General features: G+C 35.3%; 3 protein-coding genes, 1 long non-coding RNA gene and 1 other non-coding gene across 14 annotated transcripts; 3 read left to right on the forward strand and 2 right to left on the reverse strand.

Annotated features, from left to right (window-relative positions):
* Window positions 1–277: 277 nt before the first annotated feature.
* Window positions 278–349, reverse strand: TRNAP-AGG. Its single transcript has one exon. It is a non-coding gene; the product is annotated as a tRNA-Pro (tRNA).
* Window positions 350–420: 71 nt separating this feature from the next.
* Window positions 421–3,319, forward strand: LOC18043047 (50S ribosomal protein L18). Of its 2 annotated transcripts, none has more exons than XM_024183202.1 (3): window positions 421–789; window positions 1,927–2,094; window positions 2,713–3,319. In XM_024183202.1, exons 2-3 carry the CDS (start codon window positions 1,981–1,983, stop codon window positions 3,163–3,165), a joined length of 567 nt encoding a protein of 188 aa, XP_024038970.1. In that variant the 5' UTR covers window positions 421–789; window positions 1,927–1,980; the 3' UTR covers window positions 3,166–3,319. The 2 variants fall into 2 exon arrangements, with proteins under 2 accessions (XP_024038970.1, XP_006433150.1); XM_006433087.2 differs by having other exon boundaries at window positions 1,910–2,094; window positions 2,713–3,318.
* Window positions 3,320–3,675: 356 nt separating this feature from the next.
* On the forward strand, window positions 3,676–13,349 carry LOC18043048. 4 transcript variants are annotated; one of them, XM_024183190.1, is made up of 5 exons: window positions 3,676–3,774; window positions 5,320–6,153; window positions 6,226–6,342; window positions 6,460–7,232; window positions 10,758–13,349. In XM_024183190.1, exons 2-5 carry the CDS (start codon window positions 5,380–5,382, stop codon window positions 12,982–12,984), a joined length of 3,891 nt encoding a protein of 1,296 aa, XP_024038958.1. In that variant the 5' UTR covers window positions 3,676–3,774; window positions 5,320–5,379; the 3' UTR covers window positions 12,985–13,349. The 4 variants fall into 4 exon arrangements, with proteins under 4 accessions (XP_024038958.1, XP_006433151.2, XP_024038957.1 ...); XM_006433088.2 differs by having other exon boundaries at window positions 5,369–6,153; XM_024183189.1 differs by lacking the exon at window positions 3,676–3,774 and having other exon boundaries at window positions 5,140–6,153.
* A 2,222-nt stretch (window positions 13,350–15,571) lies between these two features.
* On the reverse strand, window positions 15,572–16,290 carry LOC112097754. The gene is made up of 3 exons (XR_002905242.1): window positions 16,118–16,290; window positions 15,889–15,979; window positions 15,572–15,709 (listed from the first exon to the last, which is right to left on the reverse strand). It is a non-coding gene; the product is annotated as an uncharacterized LOC112097754 (long non-coding RNA).
* A 333-nt stretch (window positions 16,291–16,623) lies between these two features.
* LOC18041325 lies at window positions 16,624–21,532 on the forward strand. 6 transcript variants are annotated; one of them, XM_024183200.1, is made up of 6 exons: window positions 16,624–16,756; window positions 17,528–17,656; window positions 18,117–19,124; window positions 19,197–19,313; window positions 19,431–20,251; window positions 21,332–21,532. In XM_024183200.1, the coding sequence occupies exons 3-6, from the start codon at window positions 18,351–18,353 to the stop codon at window positions 21,384–21,386; spliced, it is 1,767 nt and encodes a 588-aa protein (XP_024038968.1). In that variant the 5' UTR covers window positions 16,624–16,756; window positions 17,528–17,656; window positions 18,117–18,350; the 3' UTR covers window positions 21,387–21,532. The 6 variants fall into 6 exon arrangements, with proteins under 6 accessions (XP_024038968.1, XP_024038967.1, XP_006433156.2 ...); XM_024183199.1 differs by having other exon boundaries at window positions 18,348–19,124; XM_006433093.2 differs by lacking the exon at window positions 17,528–17,656.
* The last annotated feature ends 2,643 nt before the right edge of the window (window positions 21,533–24,175 follow it).

Consider the following 24,175-nt stretch of genomic DNA (forward strand, 5'->3'; position numbering starts at 1 on the left):
CATTGAAAATAATAAAATTAATTGTGATTTGAATGAAGATAATTCAAAAAATATGAAAAAATTAAAAGAATATAAAAATAAATATAAGTTTCATTTCAATTCTCAACCTCTCCATATAAAATGAGAATCTCATTTTTTATTTTCAAATTGTGTGAGACCCACACAATTTATTTTACGGAATAAATATGAGTTCTGAACTCATTAGAAGGGACTAATGAGGAGATAGGGCGAAATTTAACCACATTTTAAATTGCAAAATAAATTTGAAACAAACTAGGGGGCATTCCGAGAATTGAACTCGGGACCTCTCGCACCCTAAGCGAGAATCATACCACTAGACCAAATGCCCATCTTGTTTATCTTCGTTTTTGAATAATTTTATTTATAGTAATATATAAAGAAGTTGGGGCGCTATATAATTCTATCGTTGCCTTCTTCCCTTTGTACCTGCGGCACAAGCTTGACTGTGTGATATATGCTTGCAAGAAATGTGTAAACGTTTCAGATTACAAGTTGTTTCCTGTTTTACTTTGTAAGTTTGATGATGTAAGCGGACGTTGTTATCTTTATTTAATGGACGATTTGATTTAGAAATAGCATATTACAACATCAACGTCAACCGTTCGATAAAATGCCTGTTAGAATTCTCAGACCTGTTTCAAGCTCGAGTACTGCATGTCCCTAAAGATAACGACATTTTCACTGTTTCATGTTGAAGATTTTAGATTGTTCAGGTGACTGTTCTGTATAACAAGTTAACAACTGCAGCTCGATAGTTTAAACGGGAAGGTAATCTCTCTTCATGTCTTCTCGAAGATTCTTTTTTATGCATTCAATTATGTCTTACGTATGTATTAAATAGAGGTTTCGATCCAAATTGATATTGCACTCAATTGGTTTACTTTTTTTCAGTTGTTTGGATTACAATTAAGTTGAATTTATTTTTCAATAATATGCCACATACTGAAACGGTGTAAAGCATGAGCTACAAAGTTTACTCTTCTTTTTTAATTTTCAATTGCTTATTTATTAATTGCATAATGTGTTTTATTAGAAAAAAAGGGCCTGTTTGTCTTGGTTTATAAGTGTGAAGCGATGCCCAAATTTTGGAATAACCTTGTGAAGAATCTGGAGTTGAGAGTTAAGGACAACTGGACAAGAAATGATGTCTTGAAATGGTCACTTAGTGTTTTTGTCATAATGACTTAATCTTTGAGTTGTTTTATTTCAAATACTGGATACCAGTGCCCTTGGAGCAGTTGTGATGATTTTTTAGTATGCTTTAACCATAAGAAGCTTCCATGTTGTAAACTGTTGGCTCAGATTATTCAAATGTTTAAGAGAAAGCTAAAGGTGATTGCCCATTGCATATTTTCTGATTTCCTTTTGTTTGAATTGTTTCAATCTAATTGTAGAGAATGTCTCAAGACTCTGAGTTTCTTATTCCCTTTTAACAGTTAAGATTTGATTGATAATTTGCATATCTGTGTCAAATGTACAGTAATTTGCCACTATGTGATATATTTATTATCAAGCCATTATAAATATATTTTTACTGGCCAGATTTTGATGCATTTCACTTGTGCTTCTCTTAGGTTCCTTGGCTTTATCAAATCCTCATAAATTGATTTAAACAAGCTCCGTCTCTCCCTTTCTGTCTATTATTTGCTTGCTAGAAACGTGTGAGCGTGATGCATTACTAGTTGTATTTCAATTTGTAATTTTGTTTTGGAGGAAGAAGACTTTGTTTTGTATTTTCATGAGTGGTTTCCTGTTGAAGTAGCATATCACAGAATGCATGTTGAGTGTTCAATAAAATGATTGTCGGAACTCTTGAGTTATTTACTGCAATGATTTGAGTTATTGCATGTTGAAATGCTTATGATTTAATCACTATTTCATGTTGCAGTTTTTGGATTTTTCAAGGTATCATATAGCAAGTGAAATACGGCAGCTTGGTAGTTTCTGAAACGTGAAAACATGCTGAAGCAAGTAGTAGGCAAGGTTTTAAACAACTGGCTGGTTGCAAATGGAGGAGAGAAGGCTATTAGGCCTTTTCTTTATGTACCCACTAGTAGTTTGCATCAAGGGCAGGTATTTAGTTTAGGATGTGGTTATGAGCTATTTTTGTAACCACCCATTTGATTTTATCTTTTTGAGTTCATGCAGAGTCAGGTCTTTTATGGTTTCCAAAATTTTTTTTTTAAAAAAAGCAAGCTAGGTCTTTTATTGATTATCAAACTGGCCCCGTGTTTGTACTTGATGCAATAGAAGAGGCTAAGATGAAACCAGTGGCGCTTTGCTTTATTAATGTTGCTTCTTGAAACTTATTATTATGAATGAAGTGCAAATTTAATTTTGGAAGTGAAATATAATGAGTTTGTGTTAGTTTATATAATGGATTACAATCTAAAAGGTATGGTGAATGTTTTATATTAGGTTTAGTTTTGGTTGATAGAACTGTGAACTTGTAAGTATATTGTATTGACGACTTTTAGACAGAATAATAGTACACAACAAACTATATATGCACACTCATCCAACAAACTGACTTGGGTTGATATGTTTGAATTTGTAAAAACTATTGTCATTGATCTAATCATAATATGCCAGATTAGTTTGTATGGATGAGGTTGTATGTTTAGCATAAATCTTTTTTGAATAGACTATGTTCACAGTATGATTGTGTTTATGCACTTGAAATGGTTACAGGTTCTAAATGCACCGAGGAGCTTTTTTGGCGTAGAGGATTTCCTTGATGATGACAATAGCCGGCCATACACTTACAAGAAGGAGAAGAAATCGAAGAACACAACCAAGCATATTTCATTCAAACAACGCACTGTTGCATATATGGAACCATTTACACTTGACGTGTTCATCTCCAAGCGGTTTGTTTCAGCCTCACTCACCCATAGGGTGACTAGTAAGCAAGTAGCCGTTGCTGGCACAAACTCTAAAGACATCAAAGCAGTCCTCAGGTCCCGATCAGATATACCTGCATGTTTGGCCATTGGTCGGATTTTGGCAGAGAGGGCCAGAGAAGCAGATGTCTACACTGCTTCGTACACACCCAGGGAGCGGGATAAATTTGAAGGAAAGATTCGAGCTGTGGTTCAGTCCCTCATTGATAATGGAATCGATGTTAAAATCTATCTTGACTGAATGATTAAGTTGCAATTGTTATTGAAATTTATCTTGTTCGACCGTTGGACTGTTGTTAACTTTTTGCTTGTCCTTGTAAAGGTGAAATAGCCATGTTCGGAAATGCAAGAAACTTTTGCATTTTCGGTATTTTGGGTTCAGATAAGTGAATAATATGATACAAGTTTTGACTGCTTGGTCAATCTTCTTGAGTCAGGATTTTTCGTTTTCTGAGATTACTATAATAAATTTTGCTATTGATTTTGAATGAATTTGGACGTACAAAAACAGTTTTAGCCCCATACAATCTAACTATATACGAAAAGCTTAACTATTTTCAGGGGTGTAGTGATTATGGTTGATGAATTAATCAAATACGAGAGGTGTTAAGAAAAATCCATAAAAGTAGAGGGGGAGGTGATGAAATTAAACTTTGGTGGTGTAAATTATATTTGCACATGCGTAAATGGAAGGTTAGCCTGTAGTATTAAAACCGAACGTGCGAACGGTGTCGTTGAGCGCAGTCTCTTACCGTATCACTCAGTTCAATTTTGGTCCTTTCTAAGAATTTTTCTGTCTCTCTCAATTGGCTTCTGCAAAGCTAACCCTTCATCGGATTGCATCTTTTAGGTATTCAGTTGTGCCTCATGTTTGTATGTGTTTTTTTAATTTATTTTTTAATTTTTTATATTTCTACTTCTATGGTGTTAATTTTTTTACGAAATTGTGATTGCTTGATCAGAAATTGGATAGTGTCGTGAGATTTTGCACTGAATTGAATTATGTTTAGTTGAATTCAATTTTCAATATTATACAAAACTGAAACAATGTAAAGCATGCGCATGGTGGAATTTTTTATAGAAGTTATGGTTTTCTTGGCTTCGTGTAAAGCAATGCCTGAATTATGGGATAAGCTTTCAAAGTAGCTGGAGTTGAGAGTTAATAAATTGGGTGGGATGTTTTAGATAGTACTGTAATTTAATGGTTCTAGATACTTAAGACTCCCTGAAATATAATTTTATGTATTAATTGGCGCCAAACAGTAGAATTCAGCAGTAAATGATTTAGATGCTTTATGAAGATTATTGAAGTCTATTTATTTGGCCTAGAGGAAAAGGTAGTAAAGACACATATTTAATGACTATATCTTCTGAAATTACTCTCTTGGCATTTTTTTTTTTGGCAAAAAAATATGCTTAATATGTTATGGGGAGAAGAATTAAAAAAGGATTGGAATAGTGGATTGCAATTGGTCTGTAGTTGTCCCGATATTTGCGAAGATGAAATATGGTGTGTTTAAAACTTAGGTGACATGTATTCCAACAATACCCATTGATTGAAGTCTTGATTGGTGTCTTTACATTTATTTAGTATTCACTAAGTTGGAACCCGAGCTACTCAACTACGTCTGTCATCTCTGAATGAAAGTATGTAGTTAAACCTTTGCCATGGAAAGAGGGAAAGTAAACGCAGGTGGTTTTGTAATGTTATGTTCGCTTTTATAAATTTCCTTTCTTTAATAAAGTCACACTTTGTTTTTAGTGGAAAATAATAAGATCGGATGGTGTAGGGGGGTTGCCTTGTTGCTGCATGAATATTGTACTGCTATGTGTTGATGGCATTTTAAACAATGTGCTTCTGGCTATGAAATAACTAACTATAAATGAGGACAGCTGGACAAGAAATGATGTCTTGAATGTCACCTAGTACTGTTTGTCGTAGTGGCTTAATCATCAATATTTTTTTCCTTTTTTTTTTGAATTGCAAATATTGATGCTGGGATCTTGCACCATTTTTGATGGTTTAGAATGTTGTGACCATTAGAAGCTTCCTTGTCATGAACTGTTGGCACAGATTATTGAAATGCTCATGAGAAAGCTAATCTGTTTGTCCATTGCCTATTATCAGATTCCATTTTGTTGCAGTCTTGTGGTTGAGCAGGTCTCAAGATTCTAACTCTTCCCCCTGTGCGCGCCCCCCCCCCCCCCCCCCTCTTCTGAGGGAGAATTTTCCTATCATTGCCAAGTGTTTGGCAATTAGCCACCATCTGCTGTATTCATTATGAAGGCATTGTAAATTTTTTTTTTCTTGCCAAATTTTGATGCATTTTCACTTCGTTTGCTTCTGTCATTCCTTTGCTGGGCTTTTGAGTTTTTTATTTCATATTGTAAATAGTGAACAACAGAATAATCCCTAAATTATTGTTTGCTGGGAGCCTGGTTAGTTGGACAGACGATGGAACAAGAAAATGAAGAGAAGAAGGGAGCTGGGAATGCTATGGAATCCTCAGCTGCCGCAAAATCATCTGAAAATGAAATCCCAAAATCATTGAAGGCCAGATCTAAAATTGCAAAGAAGTGGCCCATTAATGACTTGAAGGCCAAAAAGGCCAAAATTGCTGCACGAGCTTGGAGTAGATTCAGAAAGAAGAAGAAAAGAAATTTATTAGATGAGAAGAATGATAACAACAGCATTGAAGGAGAGGGTTCTAAGAAGCTAAATTCAAGGGAAGAAAACTTAAATGAGAACCTTTTGAAAGAAAAGGACCCCAAGACAAGCCAGCAGTGTAAAAAGAACCAAGAGGAGATTGGTGGGTTGGATAAGAATCACCGGAAACAAAGAGGTGAAGAGGAGATTGGTGGGGCAGATAAAAATCTCTGGAAACAAGGAGGTGAACAGAAGATTCCTGGGTCAGACAAGAGTTTGAAGAATCAGAAGGAGAAAGAGAAACAGAGAGACGCAGGAAGGAGCCAAGAGAAGGAAATGAGGAAAGATAAGCTTGGTGGTTTGATATTTATGTGCAGCAAGAAGACCAAGCCAGATTGTTTCCATTATCATGTCATGGGTGTATCAGGTAGTAGGAAAGATCTTGTGCTGGGTATTAAACCTGGGCTTAAGCTTTTTCTCTATGATTTTGATCTCAAGTTTATGTATGGGATTTACAAGGCATCCTCTTCTGGTGGCATGAAACTTGAGCCAAAAGCTTTTGGTGGAGCCTTTCCTGCTCAGGTAAAGTTTTATTGTTGGTTTTCACTTAAATCATTGCAGCTACATCTTTGTGCTGACAACTTTTGATTTCAGGTGCATTTTGATGTCCACAGGGATTGTCTTCCTCTCCCTGAAAGCATATTCAGGAAGGCTATTGAGGAAAATTATGATGAAAAGCACAAGTTCAAAATTGAGCTCACTCCTAGACAGGTAGCAATTTTGTATTTCCTTAGGTGGTTTAGTGGCCATTTCGTCTTTAAGCCTTGAATTCATGATATTTCAAGTTTTCATCCATGAATTTGTAATATTTTAAAATTTTCTTCTCAGGTTAGGAAGCTCTCAGAACTTTTCCGACCAGTTGCAGCTCATTCAACTGCATTGCCTGTCCTTACCACTCCTGTGCCAAAGGTTCAGGATAGGGAAGTTCATTTAGGTGTTAGAGAGTCAAACTGGGAAAAATTTGCTAGAGATCCATACGCTAATGCCAGCTCTAGGAATTGTAGTGGATTGTCTTCTGAAAGGGATCGGTGTATTACATATGGAAAGGGATCTTCACTGAGAGAGGAAGTTCCCAATGATTTATGCATGACTGAAAAGGAGTATCGTGCTCCTTTGAATCCCTTCCAGAGGGGTCATGAAACAGGGCAAGATCACCTTCTAAGACACCCAGATCCCACATATAGTGACACCATCCCTGTGTCCAGGGAACCTGTTCGTGCTGATGCTCTGCGCGTGACAGAGAGAGAATATCAAACTTATAATGTGGGTTCTAGACATGAACTGCCATCTAGAGTTTCCCCTGTAGCTACAACCTTGGACTCCTACCATAGAGAGCCATATAGTACTTACTATTATGGTGCTTCATCTGTGGACCCATATCTGCCACTTCCAAGGAGAGAAGATATCACCTCGGGTTCCTACTCTGCTGCTGGACGGAGAGAGAATTACTTGGTCGGAACCGATCCCTTAAGAAGGGGAGAAACTGATCAAGCTGATAGGTTATACTCATCATATGCCACAAGTGCTCTATCAAACTACAGTAGGCAACACCTCTATGAAGGGCGCAAGCTGGACTTGGTAGCTGCACCGGTATCATCAAGGTACTCCTTTTCTGGTCCATCAATTTCAGACAAATTAGCATTATTGTGTCACTGATGGTCAGGCCATAAAATTAGTTGAATGATAGTGTCAAGCAGTTGGCAATACAACCTTCTACCAATGATAGAACCCTTTTCATTCTACATTTTGTTCGACACATTAATTTGGTTCCATTATGCCATTATCTGTGATTGATTGAGTTGCATGTCTGTGTATAAGATTTTCACCTTGTGGTGCGAGTGTTCCTAAGCTAATTTATAAGACCTGGAATTGTCTTTAACTAGCATATGACATTTGAGTTGAAAAGCCTATTGAGAAAGTTATCTCCTCAAAACAGAAAATTTTTTGCTTCGGTGGGAGGAAAATTAAATTTTGGCAAAGTTTGCTTTGAAATTTTTGAAGAGAACTTGTAAATTTGGTACACGTATCGAGTGATTCATGGTTTTAATACATTTCTTCCAAGGAATCATTTTTGTTTGGTTCTTAAACTGTGTTTCTAATCCAATATCTCAACTAATTTCTGCTGGCATTTTTTTTTATCTTGACAAAAAGCTATTCACTGTTTTAATGGATTGTTATTGGAAATAATCAAATAAAGCCTATGAAGAATTAGAATAAAAGCTATATTTTATCTCTATTAAGGGAAGATTTGATAACCAAACCGCCAATATTTCTTTTTAGGGGAAAAGCCACCCACACCCCCAACGTTTGCTTAGTTAGTCAAACAAACCCCCTCAATTTCATAAATGGTCACACAAACCCATTTTTCATTATTATACCCTTTATTACAACAACCCAATTATTGACTTCAAATAAACTTCTTTAATAAATATAAATTATAAGTAAAATAATATAACATAATATAGAAAATAAGATAAAAGTTATAAAATATTTTGAATATTAGAAAGGTTATTTTAACAATATTAATCTATCGTATTCTTTTGATAATAATAAAATCTATTTGACATATTAATAAAATTAAAATAATTATACCTAAAATTCACAATAATTTATAAAATTTATAAAATTATTTTATTTACAATACCTTTTTTAATTATGTTTGTATTAGTATAAATCTTAAAGTCAAATTTTGAATTAATAGATTTTAGCATTAATAAAATCCGCAGGATAGGCTAATAATAACTTAATATTAAAAATAATTTTCATTATATACGTTATTTTATTGATTATACTTATTGTAATATTGTATTTGTATCATATGTCTTTATTTAATATTTTTATCTTATTATTAAATTTATATTTATTTGGGTTATTATAATCGAAGGGTGTAATAGTCATTTTTTAAATTAAAGGAGTTTGTGTGACCATTTATGAAACTAAAGGGATATGTGTATTTAAGCAAACCTTGAGGGTTTGGCGGCTCTTTCCTTTCTTTTTATTAAAACCTCTACTTTTTATAGCCGCAATTAATTCGAGATATACTTGAGAAGTTTTATTTAAAAATGTTGGTAGGCTTTAATTCATCCCCAATAGAATGACAATCTTTAATTCATCACTTAAAAAGTGTGAAAATCTCAGTTTATCTTTCATTTTTGGTCAGAAGATGAGAGCAAATTGGGTGTACGTTGATGTTTTTCTCTTATTTTTGGTATTCTTAACAAAAAAATTTTTAAAAAAGATGTTTGTTCTTTCTGTGGTTGTTTATAGAGGTAAAGTCTTAGCTCAAGTGGTAAGAGCATTGTCTTCTTAAGGCCAAAAGTCCTAAGTTTGAGCCTTATTCCTTTGGAAGTAAATAGAAGATTATCATTTTAAGTAAAGAATAGATTGAAGTTTATTCTAAAACGTTATATGAAACAAACCTTAAGCCTTTTACAACTATTAATTGTGTGCTACTATTTTTTTTTTAAAGTTTTTATTACTCTTCTCAAATTAACAATTAGTAAAGATGTCAGTTTTTCATTACACATTCTAAAGTTTCTTTAACAATTTATTCGAACACTTTTTTCCCCCTGAAACCGACAATGGTAAGATAGTCAAACCTATTTTGACTGACTTGATTTGGATAACTTGTGTTATACTGTCTCTCATAATTCATAAAGACCACTTGATTTACTCTATCCTTCCTGTGTCATTGTGCTTACGTTGCAAGGGATTCGTCACAGTGGCAATTAAACTTACATAATTTACATACGTAGACTTTATTTGAATATTCTCCATTGTCTTTGTTGACCTTTTTTTCTTTTTTTCTTGACAAATTATCATTCATATACCCTAAATTTGTGTTTTTATATAAAATACTGCAACACTTTAAGAGTGTATCAATCGTCTACCCTAAATTGGCAAAAGTTATATGCCGACCACTAAACCGTTAACTGTCATTTGAAAGTTAACGAAACTATAGCGAATTGATGATTTTACCCTTGAAATTGTCACTTGTATACCCTTAAAATATCTTATTATCACTTATATATCCTTAAATTATCACTTGTATTGTATGAAAAGACCAGATTACCCCTCTGACTTCATCATATTTAAACGGCAACTAACGGTTTGGTGGATGGCAGATACATTTTGTCAATTTAGGGTGGACGACTGATATACCCTGAAAGTGTTGTAGTAAATTTGATAACGAAGTAAACTAAGGGTATACGATTGATAATTTTCCTTTTTTCTTTTCTTGTGTCAAAAGAATCCTTCATTTATTGGAATATTCTTCATGACTAGTTGCAATTGGAAGCGTCCCTAAAATTCATCTCTCATTCGACCTTAAAATACTTTCTCCAAACAATTAGAATACATATGATTTTACTAATTAGTTTAGTTTATCATTCAACTAAGAGTGATGATACAGCCACAAACTTTTGTACAAACTTATTTTGTTCAAACTGATGTGGTATCAATTCATTGGTTGAATAAAAATACAAAATAATGAAAATAAATCATGTGGGCCAATAGATATTTAATTTAACCAATTTTATCATGCCACATCAGTTTGTACAAAATAAGTTTGTACAAGAGTTTGTGGCTATATCATTACTCTTCAACTAATTAATTAGTGTTGTTAATTAGTTATCTTCTCAGAACACATTAAGGTTTCATTAAACTTTTCTAATGGGTCGATTTCACCAGCTTCAAACATAAAAGCTTCATGTTAAAAGGACATGCCCATCATCTTCAAAAGCTCCTTCAAAAAGCTAGCTGTTTTCTTTATTGTCATTTCCATCCACTTTAACCCTCTCTTTTCCATTTTCTGTATCTTTGACTTTGACTTGGAAATAGAGAGCAATAAAGTTTAGACAGAAAAATTTAATAGAACGTTGACAAAAATTAAAAAAAAAAATTGGTGTAGACTTATCTTGTACTAGTATTACTTTATTTCTGTCATAAATATAAATAAGTTAAGATAGGATTTTTTTTTTTCAGAAAAAGAAACTTAATTTCATTAATTTTACCTTTGCTTCATGATAAGGTAAATTATGATTTTTTTTTCGACTTCCGGAAGACTTTGTCAAATGATTTTCAAACAAATTTTTTGATTGGACTGAAAGGCCTAATTTAGCAAATAGGATGGAAAATGGCAGAATACCAAAGCCCAATGTTGGAAAACCAAGTGTATTGGGAAATTCAAGAAATTCAACCAAGAAGAGAAAGAGGAAGTCAGTAATTGAATCTGATGAAAGTTCTGAAGGAGTGGATGTGGAGGTTCAAGAAAAAGATGGTAAGTATTCAAGACGGAATTTTGTACATGATGCATGCCAGCAGCATAGAAGATCTTCAAGACAAAGGCAAAATGTTTTGTACAGTGAAAAGATTACTGATGGTGATTCTTTTAGCTCCCCAAAGAGGTCAAAAGGGAGCAAACCAGACCGATCCAGTGGAGAGGAGCTGCAAGAAGCAGGTGTGCGTGGTGGGCTATCCAAAGATGGCACATCAAGTGAAAGGGAGTTGAAACAGAAAGCCAGTTCTATTGAAGAGAGCATGCCAAATAAGAACAGCAATACCAGGGAACATAAAGCAGAAGGGAAGGAAGCAGACATATCAGCTTGTGATAACGGGAGCACACGGAATCCAGCAATCATTGAGTATCCTGATCCAGATTTCAATGATTTTGATAAAATTAGGGAAGAAAACTGTTTTGCTGTGAATCAAACTTGGGCTATTTATGATCCATGTGATGGCATGCCAAGATTCTATGCTCGGATCAAGAAAGTTTTCTCACCTCATTTTAGGTTACAGATTACTTGGCTGGAGCCTAATCCAGATGATGAAAGTGAGAAAGCCTGGTGTGATGTTGAACTGCCTATTGGTTGTGGTAAGTTCATCAATGGGAAGACTGAAGATACGGAAGATCGTCTGATGTTTTCTCATCAGATAAGTTCGATTAGAAGTGTTGGTAGACGCTCTTTCCTGACATATCCTAAAGGGGGGGAAACTTGGGCCATCTTTAGTGATTGGGATATTAAGTGGGGTCGTGACCCAGAAAAGCATGGACCACCATACCAGTATGAATTTGTGGAGGTGCTGACAGATTTTGATGAGAATGTTGGTATTGGGGTTGCCTATTTGAGCAAAGTCAATGGGTTTGTCAGCCTGTTTAAGCAAACTGCACATCATGGGGTTATCCCACCAGCTCATATGTATAGATTTTCACATCAAATTCCCTCATATAGAATGACTGGCAAGGAGAGGGAAGAGGTTCCTGTTGGATCTTTTGAGCTTGATCCCGCTTCTCTGCCTACCTGTCTCAACAAGCTTGAAGATTTTCAAGGCAAAGGCCAGCAGCTTAGAAGATCTTCAAAGCAAAGGCAAAATGTTTTGTACAGTGAAAAGATTACTGATGGTGATTCTTTTAGCTCCCCAAAGAGTTCAAAAGGGAGCAAACCAGACAGATCCAGTGAAGAGGAGCTGCAAGAAGCAGGTGTGCGTGGTGGGCTATCCAAAGATGGCACATCAACTGAAAGGGAGTTGAAACAGAAAGCCAGTTCTATTGAAGAGAGCATGCCAAATAAGAAAAGCAATACCAGTGAACAGAAAGCAGAACGAAAGGAAGCAGATGTATCAGATTATGATGACGGGAGCACGCTGAATTCAGAGATCATTGAGTATCCTGATCCAGATTTCAGTGATTTTGATAAAGTTAGGGAAGAAAACTGTTTTGCTGTGAATCAAACTTGGGCTATTTATGATCCATGTGATGGCATGCCAAGATTCTACGCTCGGATCAAGAAAGTTTTCTCACCCCATTTTAGGTTACAGATTACTTGGCTTGAGCCTAATCCAGATGATGAAAGTGAGAAAGCCTGGCGTGATGTTGAACTGCCTATTGCTTGTGGTAAGTTCACCAATGGGAAGATTGAAGAAACTGAAGATCGTCTAATGTTTTCTCATCAGATATGTTGGATGAACGGTGGTGGTAGACGCTCTTTCCTGACATATCCTAAAGGGGGGGAAACTTGGGCCATCTTTAGTGACTGGGATATTAAGTGGGGTCGTGACCCAGAAAAGCATGGACCACCATACCAGTATGAATTTGTGGAGGTGCTGACAGATTTTGATGAGAATGTTGGTATTGGGGTTGCCTATTTGAGCAAAGTCAATGGGTTTGTCAGCCTGTTTAAGCAAACTGCACATCATGGGGTTATCCCACCAGCTCATATGTATAGATTTTCACATCAAATTCCCTCGTATAGAATGACTGGCAAGGAGAGGGAAGATGTTCCTGTTGGATCTTTTGAGTTTGATCCCGCTTCTCTGCCTACGAGTCTCAACAAGCTTGAAGAATTATCAGATTAGTGGCTGTTGGAATCTCGATCCCTTGGCGATTCCTGGTGCTACTCCTGGTGGTACTATTATTTTAGATTAAATAGGAGCAGTATGTTGTATACCCGTCCTTTTCCCCTCTCACCTTAATGTAAGCAGGATCTTTTGCTAGAATGCCACATGTGAAAAGAATCAAATGAACCTGAGTAGAAACTTTAACATTTTACTTTGTACGCATGGATGGCCTTGATTGTTATTATTCTTTTATTTGGGCCAGTTTTTATGTAACCTGCCGGATGATGAAATTTTTCTGGAACTTTTGTAGACTCCTCTTTGGTTAATTTTTAGTATTCACAGTGCTTATATTGCACATTTTGTGATCTATTTTAGTTTATCTTTCCCCCTCGTGAAAATTTAATCTATGGGTACGTTTTGCTTTACTTTGTTTTTTCACAGGGATAACTATTTGTAATTTGTCAATTCCACACCCCATAATTCTAGAACTGTTGTTGGTGCTTATGAATCTTAAATGGAGAACTTGGGGAAGCTCCTTGTCTGAAATTGACACCACGATGGCATTTGTCTATGTTGATTGTTCTGAGAAAGCTACTTGAAGACTCTGGCTAGAAAGTTCTCGTAACCCTTGTTTTAATTGGCCTTCTTATTGCTTCTGTTGTGCCAGTTGATGGTGTTTCCTTGTCCAGGTCAATATTGCAGGTAATGAGTGCTTTAGGAGGACAGAAAGATATGCTTGAATTGATTCATTCCTTTTTCGTCATCACTTGATGTTTGAAATTTTTGGTATCGCTTTGCAGGTTGTTTTAGTTCCAGTTGCTCTTGGCCTTGGACTCAATACTTACGCAAAAACAGTTGTGATTTTTCTTCGACCTGTGATGTCATTTGTTGCTATGGTACCGCATTGTGCATTGGTAGCCCTCTTGCAATCAATCGAAGTCAGATTCTATCCAAGAGGGTCTTTAATTGGTTCTTCCGATATTTGACATTTCATGCAGTGGCATTTGCTGTAGGATAATGGATCTCCAAAATTCCATCTTTGAGGTAATTTCTTTCTTACTCAAGAGTATGTTATCCTACACGTGTTAAAGGGAGAGCCTGAGAAGAAAATTCTCCTTGTCATTGCCCTTGTTCAGTGGGCTCTGGTTAATTGCTAGCTGGTTTTAGGTTCCCAATGTGTTACCAGAAATAACAGAGCTCATTTTTTTTTAGAATTTCACTGAATATCGTCGGTTGTATAGATGAGTTTGTATGTTTAGCATAAATATTTTTTGAATAGTATGTTCAGAGTATGATGTGTTTATGCACTTGAATTAATTAGTTCTAAATGCACCAAGGAGCTTTTTTGGGGTAGAGGATTTCCTTGATGATGACAATAGCCGGCCATACACTTGCAAGGAGGAGAAGAAATCGAAGAACACAACCAAGCATATTTCATTCAAACAACGCACTGTTGCATATATGGAACCATTTACACTTGACGTGTTCATCTCCAAGCGGTTTGTTTCGGCCTCACTCACCCATAGGGTGACTAGTAAGCAAGTAGCCGTTGCTGGCACAAACTCTAAAGACATCAAAGCAGTGCTCAGGTCCCGATCAGATATACCTGCATGTTTGGCCATTGGTCGCATTTTGGCAGAGAGGGCCAGAGAAGCAGATGTCTACACTGCTTCGTACACACCCAGGGAGCGGGATAAATTTGAAGGAAAGATTCGAGCTGTGGTTCAGTCCATCATTGATAATGGAATTGATGTTAAGATCTAGCTTGACTGAGTAATTAAGAAGCTGCACTTGTTATTGAAATTGCTTTTGTTCAACCATCGAAGTGTTTTTAACTTTTTGCTTGTTTGTAAAGGCAAAATTGCGATTTTCGGAAATGAAAGAAACTTTTGCGTTTTCGGTATTTTGGGTTCCGATACGTGAATAATATGATATAATTTTTCAATCAACAAAGTGTTGGCTCCATTGGTAATGGAGTTTTCTTAAGTGACTTGATTGGGTTTGTTTTTCAGTTCGAGTCGCGAGAAGTAGCATTTGTTGGGAGAATCTGTGCCTCTTGATTCGAGCGAGGATTATTAATCTGAGTTGTGATACGAGTTTAAAGGTGTATCCCATAATTAAGGTCCTTCCCAAAATACTTCGTGGTCAAAACTAAAAAAAAAATGATATAATTTTTCGCTGGGTCAAATCTTTTTTAGCAGGATTTTTCATTTTCTCAGATTACTATTCTAAATTCTGCTGTTGATTTTAAATGAATATGGACAAAAATTGTACAGGTCTAGCCCTGTACAATTTAACTGTATACGGAAAGATTGACCGGACGGAGATAGGAGTTGGCAAATTCGGGTTGGATCGGTTTGAGACATATTATCAAACCGATCCAAACTTATCGGTTTGAAATATTCCCAAACTGATATAGACATAAATTTTTTATAAACCGAACCGATCCAAACCGACTGGATCGGTTTGGATCTTCGGTTTGAGTTCTAATAACAAAATATATACTGCTTTTATATTTGTTTACAACAGAATACATTTTAATAAACAAATTCTCTCCATGTTCAATCAAAACGAACTCACAAAATTTGTTCACAACATAATGAATTATAATAAAAAAGTTCTCCCCATGTTCAATCAAAACAAACTCACAAAATTAAAATAAATTTGAACAACATTTGACAATCAAAATATTGTGCATCTTGTCGTCAAAACTTATTCCCAATTGCTTTTCATATGTCAAAATCTACATAAAATGGCAAATATAATTAGTTAGATTACTTAAATGAAATAAAATGTAGCAAGAAAAATAAAACCAAGAAAAATAATTAATCAAATAAATTATCATCAATTATACCTAAATCCATTTTAACTTTGACTAAAATGAAATAAAATCGTAGCAAGAAAAATAAAACCAAAACATACCTCAAGTTCCGATTTTTGAAATTATGACGATGAGACTTGAGAATGAGCGATTGAGATTGAGAGAGTTGAGAACGACAAGAGGTGAGAGCTTCTATAATTCATAAAGATTAAAAAATTAGTTATGGAATTAATTAATTAAATAAATTATCATCAATTATACCAAAATCTATTTTTACTTTTGACTAAAATGAAATAAAATCTTAGCAAGAAAAATAAAATCAAAACATACCTCTGGAGACTTGAATGAGCGATTGAGAATTTGAGATTGAGAGTGTTAGAGAATGATAGGAATTAGGAATAGGAAGCACTGGAGGTGGAGGCGGAGGCGTGAGTGTTTGGAAAATTAGGTTTATCTTTTTGTTTTTATAGTAAGAGATATGCTATTGTGTATGAAAGTGTACATTTCCTTTGTGTATGAAAGTGTAAATTTTGAATTGGATCGGTTTGAATCCATTTGAAATCTTTCCAAACCAAAATCTAAACCGAGTGATGTCGGTTTGTAATCTAACAAACCGAAATAAGTGTTTTTACTAATGAAACCGATCCAAACCGATCCAAACTGTCGGTTTGGATCGGTTTGGATCGGTTCGGTTAAAATATGCCCACCCCTAGACGGAGAGGGGTTTGATGATAAATTACTCAAAAAAGATAGGTGTTAAGAAAAATCCATAGAAGTACAGGGGGGAGGGTTAATGAAATTTGGTTGTCTAAATAATATTTGCACGTGCCTTAAAAGGAAGGATAGCCTGCAACAACAGAACCGAACGTGCAAACGGCGTCGTTCCGCTCGGTCTCTTACCCTATCACTCAGATCAAATTTGATCCTCTCTAAGAATTTTCCTCTCTCTCATCGGATTGCATCTCTTAGGTATTAAGTTGTGCCTTACGTATGTATGTGTTTTTATTTTTGTAGTTTCTTATTCTGTGGTGTTAATTCTTTTTTGCTAAATTGTGATTGCTTGATCAGAAATTGGATTGTGTCATGAGATTTTGTACTGAACTGGATTATTTGTTAATTTAATTTTTCAATATTATGCGAAACTGAAACAATGTAAAAGCATGAGCTTGCTGGAAATTTTTGTTAGAAGTTATGGTTTTATTGGCTTCCTGTGTAAGAGTAAAGCAATGGCCGAATTTTGGGATAAGCTTTCATAGTAGCTGCAGTTGGGACTTAATAAATTGGGTGGGATGTTTTAGATGGTACTGAAGGGCTTGTAGTTGGAGCCGAGTTCTGAGCTTAGTGCGTAATTTAATGGTTCTAGATGCTTAAGACTCCCTGAAATTTAATTTTATGTATTAAAATTGGCGCCACATAGTAGAATTCAGCGGCAAATTGATTTAGATGGTTGATGAAGATAATTGAAGTCTATTTATTTGGCCTAGAGGAAAAGGTATTGAAGACACGTGTTTAATGACTATAACTGTCTGAAATTACTCTCTTCGCTTTTTTTTTTTTCCCATGAAAAAATATGCTTAATAAGTTATGGGGGAGAAGAATAAAAAAGGATTAGAATAGTGGATTGTAATTGGTCTGTAGTTGTCCCATTATTTGCCAAGATGTAATATGGCGTGTTCAAAACTTAGGTGACATGTATTGCAACGATACCATTAGCTGAAGTCTTGTCTGGTTCTTTTTTAGTCATTCATATGGTACTCACTAAATTGGAACCCGAGCTACTCAACTACGTCTGTCATCTCTGAATGAAAGTATGGAGTTAAACCTTTGCCATGGAAAGAGGGAAAGTAAACTAAGGTGGTTTTTGTGATGGTATGTTAGCATTTTTAAATTTCCTTTCTTTAATAAAATCGCACTTTGTTTTTAGCGGAAATTAATAAGATCGGATGGTATATTGTACTACTATGTGTTAAATGACATTTTGTACAATGTGCTTCTGGCTATGAAATAACTAACTATAAACGAGGACAGCTGGACAAGAAATGATGTTTTGAAAGTCACCTAGTAGTGTTTGTCGTAATGGTTTAATCTTGAAGGTTTTTTTTTTTTAATTTCAAATATTGATGCTAGAGACCTTGAACCATTTTTGAATGTTTAGAATGTTGTAACCGTTAGAAGCTTGCTTGTCACAAACTGATGGCTCAGATTATTGAAATGTTCATGAGAAAGCTAATCTGATTGCCCATTGTATATTATCAGACTCCCTTTTGTTGCAATCTTGTGATTGAGCAGGTCTCAAGATTCTGACCTTTTTCACCCCGCTTTCTGACAGGAGAATTTGCCTATCATTGTCAAGTATTTGGCAATTAGCCACCATCTGCTATATTCATTATGAAGGCTTTGTAAATTTATTTTTGTTTTTGCAAATTTTGATGCATTTTCACTTCTTTTGCTTCCTTCATTCCTTTGCTGGGCTTTTGAGTTTTATATTTCATATTGTAAATAGTGAACAACAGAATAATCCCTAAATTATTGTCTGCTGGGATCCTGGTTATTTGGGTAGACTATGGAACAAGAAAATGAAGAGAAGAAGGAAGCGGGGAATGCTCTGGAAGCCTCAGCTGAAGCAAAATCATCTGAAAATAAAATCCCAAAATCATTGAAGGCCAGATCTAAAATTGCAAAGAAGTCACCAGTTAATGACTTGAAGACCAAAAAGGCCAAAGTTGCTGCACGAGCTTGGCACAGATTCAAAAGGAAGAAGAACAATAATCTATTAGATGAGAAGAATGATAATAACAGCATTGAAGGAGAGAGTTCTAAGAAGCTAAATTCAAGGGAAGAAAACCTAAATGAGAACCTTTCAAAAGGAAAGGACCCCAAGACAAGCCAGCAGAGTAAAAAGAACCAAGAGGAGATTGGTGGGTTGGATAAGAATCACCGGAAACAAAGAGGTGAAGAGGAGATTGGTGGGGCAGATAAAAATCTCTGGAAACAAGGAGGCGAACAGAGGATTCCTGTGTCAGACAAGAGATTGAAGAATCAGAAGGAGAAAGAGAAACAGAGAGACACAGGAAGGAGCCAAGAGAAGGAAATGAGGAAAGATAAGCTTGGTGGTTTGATATTTATGTGCAGCAAGAAGACCAAGCCAGATTGTTTCCATTATCGTGTCATGGGTGTATCAGGTAGTAAGAAAGATCTTGTGCTGCGCATCAAACCTGGACTTAAGCTTTTTCTCTATGATTTTGATCTCAAGCTTATGTATGGGATTTACAAGGCATCCTCTTCTGGTGCGATGAAACTTGAGCCAAAAGCTTTTGGTGGAGCCTTTCCCGCCCAGGTAAATTTTTATTGTTGGATTTCACTTTAATCAATCTAGCCACATCTTTGTGCTCACAACTTTTGATTTCAGGTGCGGTTTGATATCCACAGGGATTCTGTCCCTCTCCCTGAAAGCGTATTCAAGAAGGCTATTAAGGAAAACTATGATGAAAAGCACAAGTTCAAAGTTGAGCTCACTTCCAAACAGGTAGAAATTTCATATTTCCTTTGGTGGTTTTGTGACCATTTCGTCGTACAGCCTTGAATTCATGATATTTCAAGCTTTCATCCATGAATTTGTAATGTTTTAAAATTTTCTTCTCAGGTTAGGAAGCTCTCAGAACTTTTCCGACCAGTTGCTGCCCATTCAACTGCATTGCCTGTCCTTACCGTGCCTGTGCCAAAGGTTCAGGATAGGGAAATTCATGAAGTTAGAGAGTCAAACCGGGAAAAATTTGCTAGGGATCCATATGCTAGTGCTAGCTCTAGGAATTATAATGGATTGTCTCCTGAAAGGAATCGGCGCATTACATATGGAAAGGGATCTTCACTCCGAGAGGAAGTTCCCTGTGATTTATACATGACTGAAAAGGAGTATCGTGCTTATGGCCTTAAGGGGGAGAGGAAAACCCTGACTACTAATCACCTTTCTGCTCCTTTGGATCCCTACCAGAGGGGTCATGAGAGAGGGCAACAGCACCTTCTCGGACGCCCAGATCCCATATATAGCGACACCATCCCTATATCCAGGGAACCTGCTCGTGCTGATCCTCTGCGCTTGACAGAGAGAGAATATCAAACTTATAATGTGGGTTCTAGACATGAACTGCCATCTAGAGTTTCCCCTGTAGCTACAACCTTGGACTCTTACCATAGAGATCCATATAGTACTTACTATTATGGTGCTTCATCTGTGGACCCATATCTGCCACCTCCAAGGAGAGAAGACATCACCTCAGGTTCCTACTCCGCTGCTAGACAGAGAGAACATTATTTGGTTGGAACTGATCCCTTAAGAAGGGGAGAAACTGATCAAGCTGATAGGTTATACTCATTGTATGCCACAAGTGCTTTATCAAACTACAACAGGCAACACCCGTATGAAGGGCACCAGCCAGAATTGGTAGCTGCACCAGTATCATCGAGGTACTCCTTTTCTGGTCCATCTATGTGTTACCGATGACATTTTTATTATTCATCCTCTGTACTGTTTGTTTCTTCATTAGCAAATTTCTTTCTGTATTATGAGTCTTAATAAGGGTTTAATTGTAGACAGCTTTTTTGCGTTGAAAGTATATTTTAAACCTTTCAAACCAATTAGCTCTATTGGGAAACTTATGACTTCATAGAAAATATTTGTTGCATTTTGTCACTGATGGTCAGGCCATAAAATTAGTTGAATGATGGTGTCAAGCAGTTGGCAATACAACTTTCTACCAATGATATAACTCTTTGCATTCTGTATTTTGTTCGACACTTAATTTGGTTCCATTATGTCATCATGTGTGCTTGATTGAGTTGCATGTTCATGCACAAGAATTTCCCATCGCAGCGAGAGTTCCTAAGCTACTTTTAGAAGACCTGGATTTGTCATTAACTAGCATATGACTTTTTTTTGAGTTGAAAAGCCTACTGTAAAAGTTATCTGCTCAAAGCAAAAAAAATTGTTTCTGTGGGAGGAAAATTAAATTTTGGCAAAGTTTGCTTTGGGAATTTTGAAGATAACTTGTAAATTTGTTACACATATTGAGTGATTCAAGGTTTTTAATACATTTCTTCCAAGGAATCAGTTTTGTTTGGCTTCTTAAACTGTGTTTCTAATCCAATATCTTAACTAACTTCGGCTGCCATATATATATATATATTTTAATCTTGACAAAAAGCTATTCAGTGTTATAATGGATTGTTATTGGAAATAATCAAATAAAGCCTATGAAGAATTAGAATAAAAGCTATATTTTGTCTTTGTGAAGGGAATATTTGACAACCAATCTACCGATATTTCTTTTTATTAAAACCTATACTCATTATAGCCTCAATCATTTCGAGATATACTGGAGAAATATTTAAAAAGTTGGTAAATTTTAATTTATTCTCCTCATAGAATGACGAAAATCTCAATTTACCCTTCGTTTTCATTCAATAAGGTGATAGCAGATTGAGGATGCGGTAATTTTTTTTTTTTTTTGGGAAAAAATATAAAAAAGAGATGCTTGTTCTTTGTAGGGTCGTTTGTAGAGGCAAAGGCTTAGCTCGAATGATAAGAACATTGCCTTCTTAGGGCCAAAGACGTGAGTTTGAGCCTTATCCTTCTGGAAATAAATCGAAGACTATCATTTTAAGTGAGGGGCAAATTGAAGTTTATTCTAAAATGTTATAAAACAACTTTAAGCCTTTTACAACTATTAATTGTCTGCCACTAACTCTTTTTTTTTTTTCTCTCTAAAGTCTTTATTACTCTTTCTCATATTAGTAGTTAGCAGACATTCTAAATTTTCTTTTAACATTTTATTGTAACATTTTTTCTCCCCGAAAACGACAATGGCAAGATAATTTGACCTACCTTGACTGACTTAATCTGGATAGCTTGTGTTCCACTCTCTCTCTCGCAATTCATAAAGACGACCACTTTGATTTGCACTATCCTTTCTGTGTCATTGTGCTCACGTTGCAAGGGATGCGTCACGCCCGCAGTTGTCAAATTAAAGTTACATTACATTTACATACGTTATAAAGACTTTATTTGAATATTATCCATCGTCTTTATTGACCATTTTTTATCTTTTTATTTTTCCTTGTGTCGAAAGAATCCTTCACTGATTGGAATATCCATGATGACTGGTTGCAATTGGAAGAGTCTCTGAAATTCATCTTTCATTCGATCTTAAAATACTTTCTCCGAACAATTAGAATACATTAAGATTTTATGAACTTGCTTAGTAGATCATTCAACTGCTTAATTGGTGTTGTTAATTAATTTATTATCTTCCCGGAAACACATTAAAAACTCTCACGGGGATTCATTAAACCTTTTTGCTGGGTCAATTCTACAAGCATCAGGCGTAAAAGCTTCATGATAAGAGCACACGCCCAGCGTCTTCAAAAGCTCCTTCAAAAAGCGAAGCTAGCTGTTCTCTTTATTGTCATTTCCATCCACTTTAATTAACCCTCTCTTTTTCATTTTGTACAATTTTGACTTGACTCTTACATTCAGAGCAACGATATTTAGACAGAAAAATTTAATAGAATGTTTAAAAATTTAATAGAATGTTTACCTTATATCAGTCAATGATTTTGTAAGAGAGAAAAAAAAAAAACTTCATTAATTTTACCTTTGTTTCATGATGAGGTAAAACATGATTTTTTTTTAACTTTTAAAGGATTTCTTCAAATGATTTTCAAGTTGATTTATTTGGTTGGACTGTCCAATGGGTTTGGGCTTAGCCCACCCCTAATTTTTTCTTTCCAGTTTATCATAAAAAAGATTAGGTGTGTTGCAAGTGAGATATGGATAAAAATGGACATAACTATTTCTTCGTTGGAAATTTGAATAAAGAGATAGAGAAATTGGTAAACGAGTAGGAAATAATTTACGGGAAGGATAAGTGGATAAGATTAGTGCTGGAGCCGTCGTGGATTCATTGCTATGCAGAATTAAAAATTCAAGCTTAAACAGTTTTGGTGAAATTTCTATATTGAAATTCATGTTAATTAATCATTCACACTTTAATGAAAGTATTAATAGCAGCCGTGTAACTCCCTATTAATTAATTTATCACGCGTTATCTATATAGAGTAGCGTAACGGGAATTTTTTTTTTTTTTTTATGTTGCTCTTTTACTGAATTAATTAATTAACATTTATAAATTATCACTAAGTATTCATGAGCAGGTGACACATGAGCTTAAACATGAATCAATATTTGCTAGTGCATTGGTGGTTAGTACAAATAACTTCGATGATAGAGAGCGACTGGGAAGCATTAAGGGGATGGATCCTTCCTTTAATGACCTGATTTTTAAGCAAATTTCACTTAATATGTTTATTGGTTAATCAACTAAGAAATAAAATAGTTAAATCCTAATCATACATTAATATTAAAAGACAAGTGATATAAGATCTTTGAACGTTTATAAGAAAACAAATCAAAAGAGGATTTTAATTTGAGAATAACTCTCGTAAAATTTAAGTTTTATGTGCTCATTAAAGTAGTTGTAATTGAAGGCATCTCGCCACTTCGGCCTTGGCCGAAGTGGTGGGCTGCTGCCCTCACAATGCTTGTGAGGGCAGCGGTTCTAGCCCCCACAAAAGTATTGTGGGGGCTAAATGTTCTTCATATTTCTAAAAAATCATTCTCCCTTGCGAAATGCGAGTGGAGTATGAACATCCCTCTCCTGTGAGGGGTTATTTGTTTGGGCATGTACTTCATAGAATTCAATGTCATAATATAAGTCCCAATTATGTATATCTGATTGTAAATATCAGTATAATATCTCTGCTACAATAGCAGTTGTTGTAAATATCTGTGTAATGCAGTAATCTGATGATTAATCAGTATTCAAAAAAAAAAAATTGAAGGCATCTCTTGAATATTTAATGGTTTAATTGATTATATTCTTCATAGACATTTTGTAAATTAATCTCGTCACTACCACCATGACTTGTAATTTACATGTTAGAAAAAAAAATCAATTATAAATACTAATTTACCATATTGTGCTCTAGAGCAAAATACAATGTGGATCTTTGGTGATTATTAATTTAACTTACAATGATAGATATATCTTACGTACATATATTAAGATATATATATACACACACATACACGTGTTTGCGTGCGTGCGTGTGCGTGTGCACGTGTGCGTGTGCCAAGAGACGAACAAATATACGATGAATAGAGATTTCCAGACCTAAAGACTTCAAATTAATGGTGAAACATCTTTGCAAATTAAACTAAGAAAATTGAAAAGTATTTTTATCATTTTATGCACGGAATTCCACGTCCATGCATGCATGTACCCAACAAATGCACTTGTAATTAAGTATGCATATGGTACATCACTAAATGTT

This window comes from Citrus clementina, unplaced genomic scaffold (genome assembly GCF_000493195.1).
Source record: "Citrus clementina cultivar Clemenules unplaced genomic scaffold, Citrus_clementina_v1.0 scaffold_5, whole genome shotgun sequence".
NCBI lineage: Eukaryota > Viridiplantae > Streptophyta > Magnoliopsida > Sapindales > Rutaceae > Citrus > Citrus x clementina.

Excerpts from the sequence above, each read along its gene's own strand:
- LOC18043048 (XM_024183190.1), top strand. The coding sequence starts at position 5,380 with ATGGAACAAGAAAATGAAGAGAAGAAGGGAGCTGGGAATGCTATGGAA. Across the intron at positions 6,154-6,225 it reads GTGGAGCCTTTCCTGCTCAG|GTGCATTTTGATGTCCACAG; the intron begins GTAAAGTTTTAT and ends TTTTGATTTCAG. Across the intron at positions 7,233-10,757 it reads GCTGCACCGGTATCATCAAG|GATGGAAAATGGCAGAATAC; the intron begins GTACTCCTTTTC and ends TTTAGCAAATAG.
- LOC18041325 (XM_024183199.1), top strand. Across the intron at positions 19,125-19,196 it reads GTGGAGCCTTTCCCGCCCAG|GTGCGGTTTGATATCCACAG; the intron begins GTAAATTTTTAT and ends TTTTGATTTCAG. Across the intron at positions 19,314-19,430 it reads TTGAGCTCACTTCCAAACAG|GTTAGGAAGCTCTCAGAACT; the intron begins GTAGAAATTTCA and ends TTTTCTTCTCAG.
- LOC18043047 (XM_024183202.1), top strand. The coding sequence starts at position 1,981 with ATGCTGAAGCAAGTAGTAGGCAAGGTTTTAAACAACTGGCTGGTTGCA. Across the intron at positions 2,095-2,712 it reads GTAGTTTGCATCAAGGGCAG|GTTCTAAATGCACCGAGGAG; the intron begins GTATTTAGTTTA and ends AAATGGTTACAG.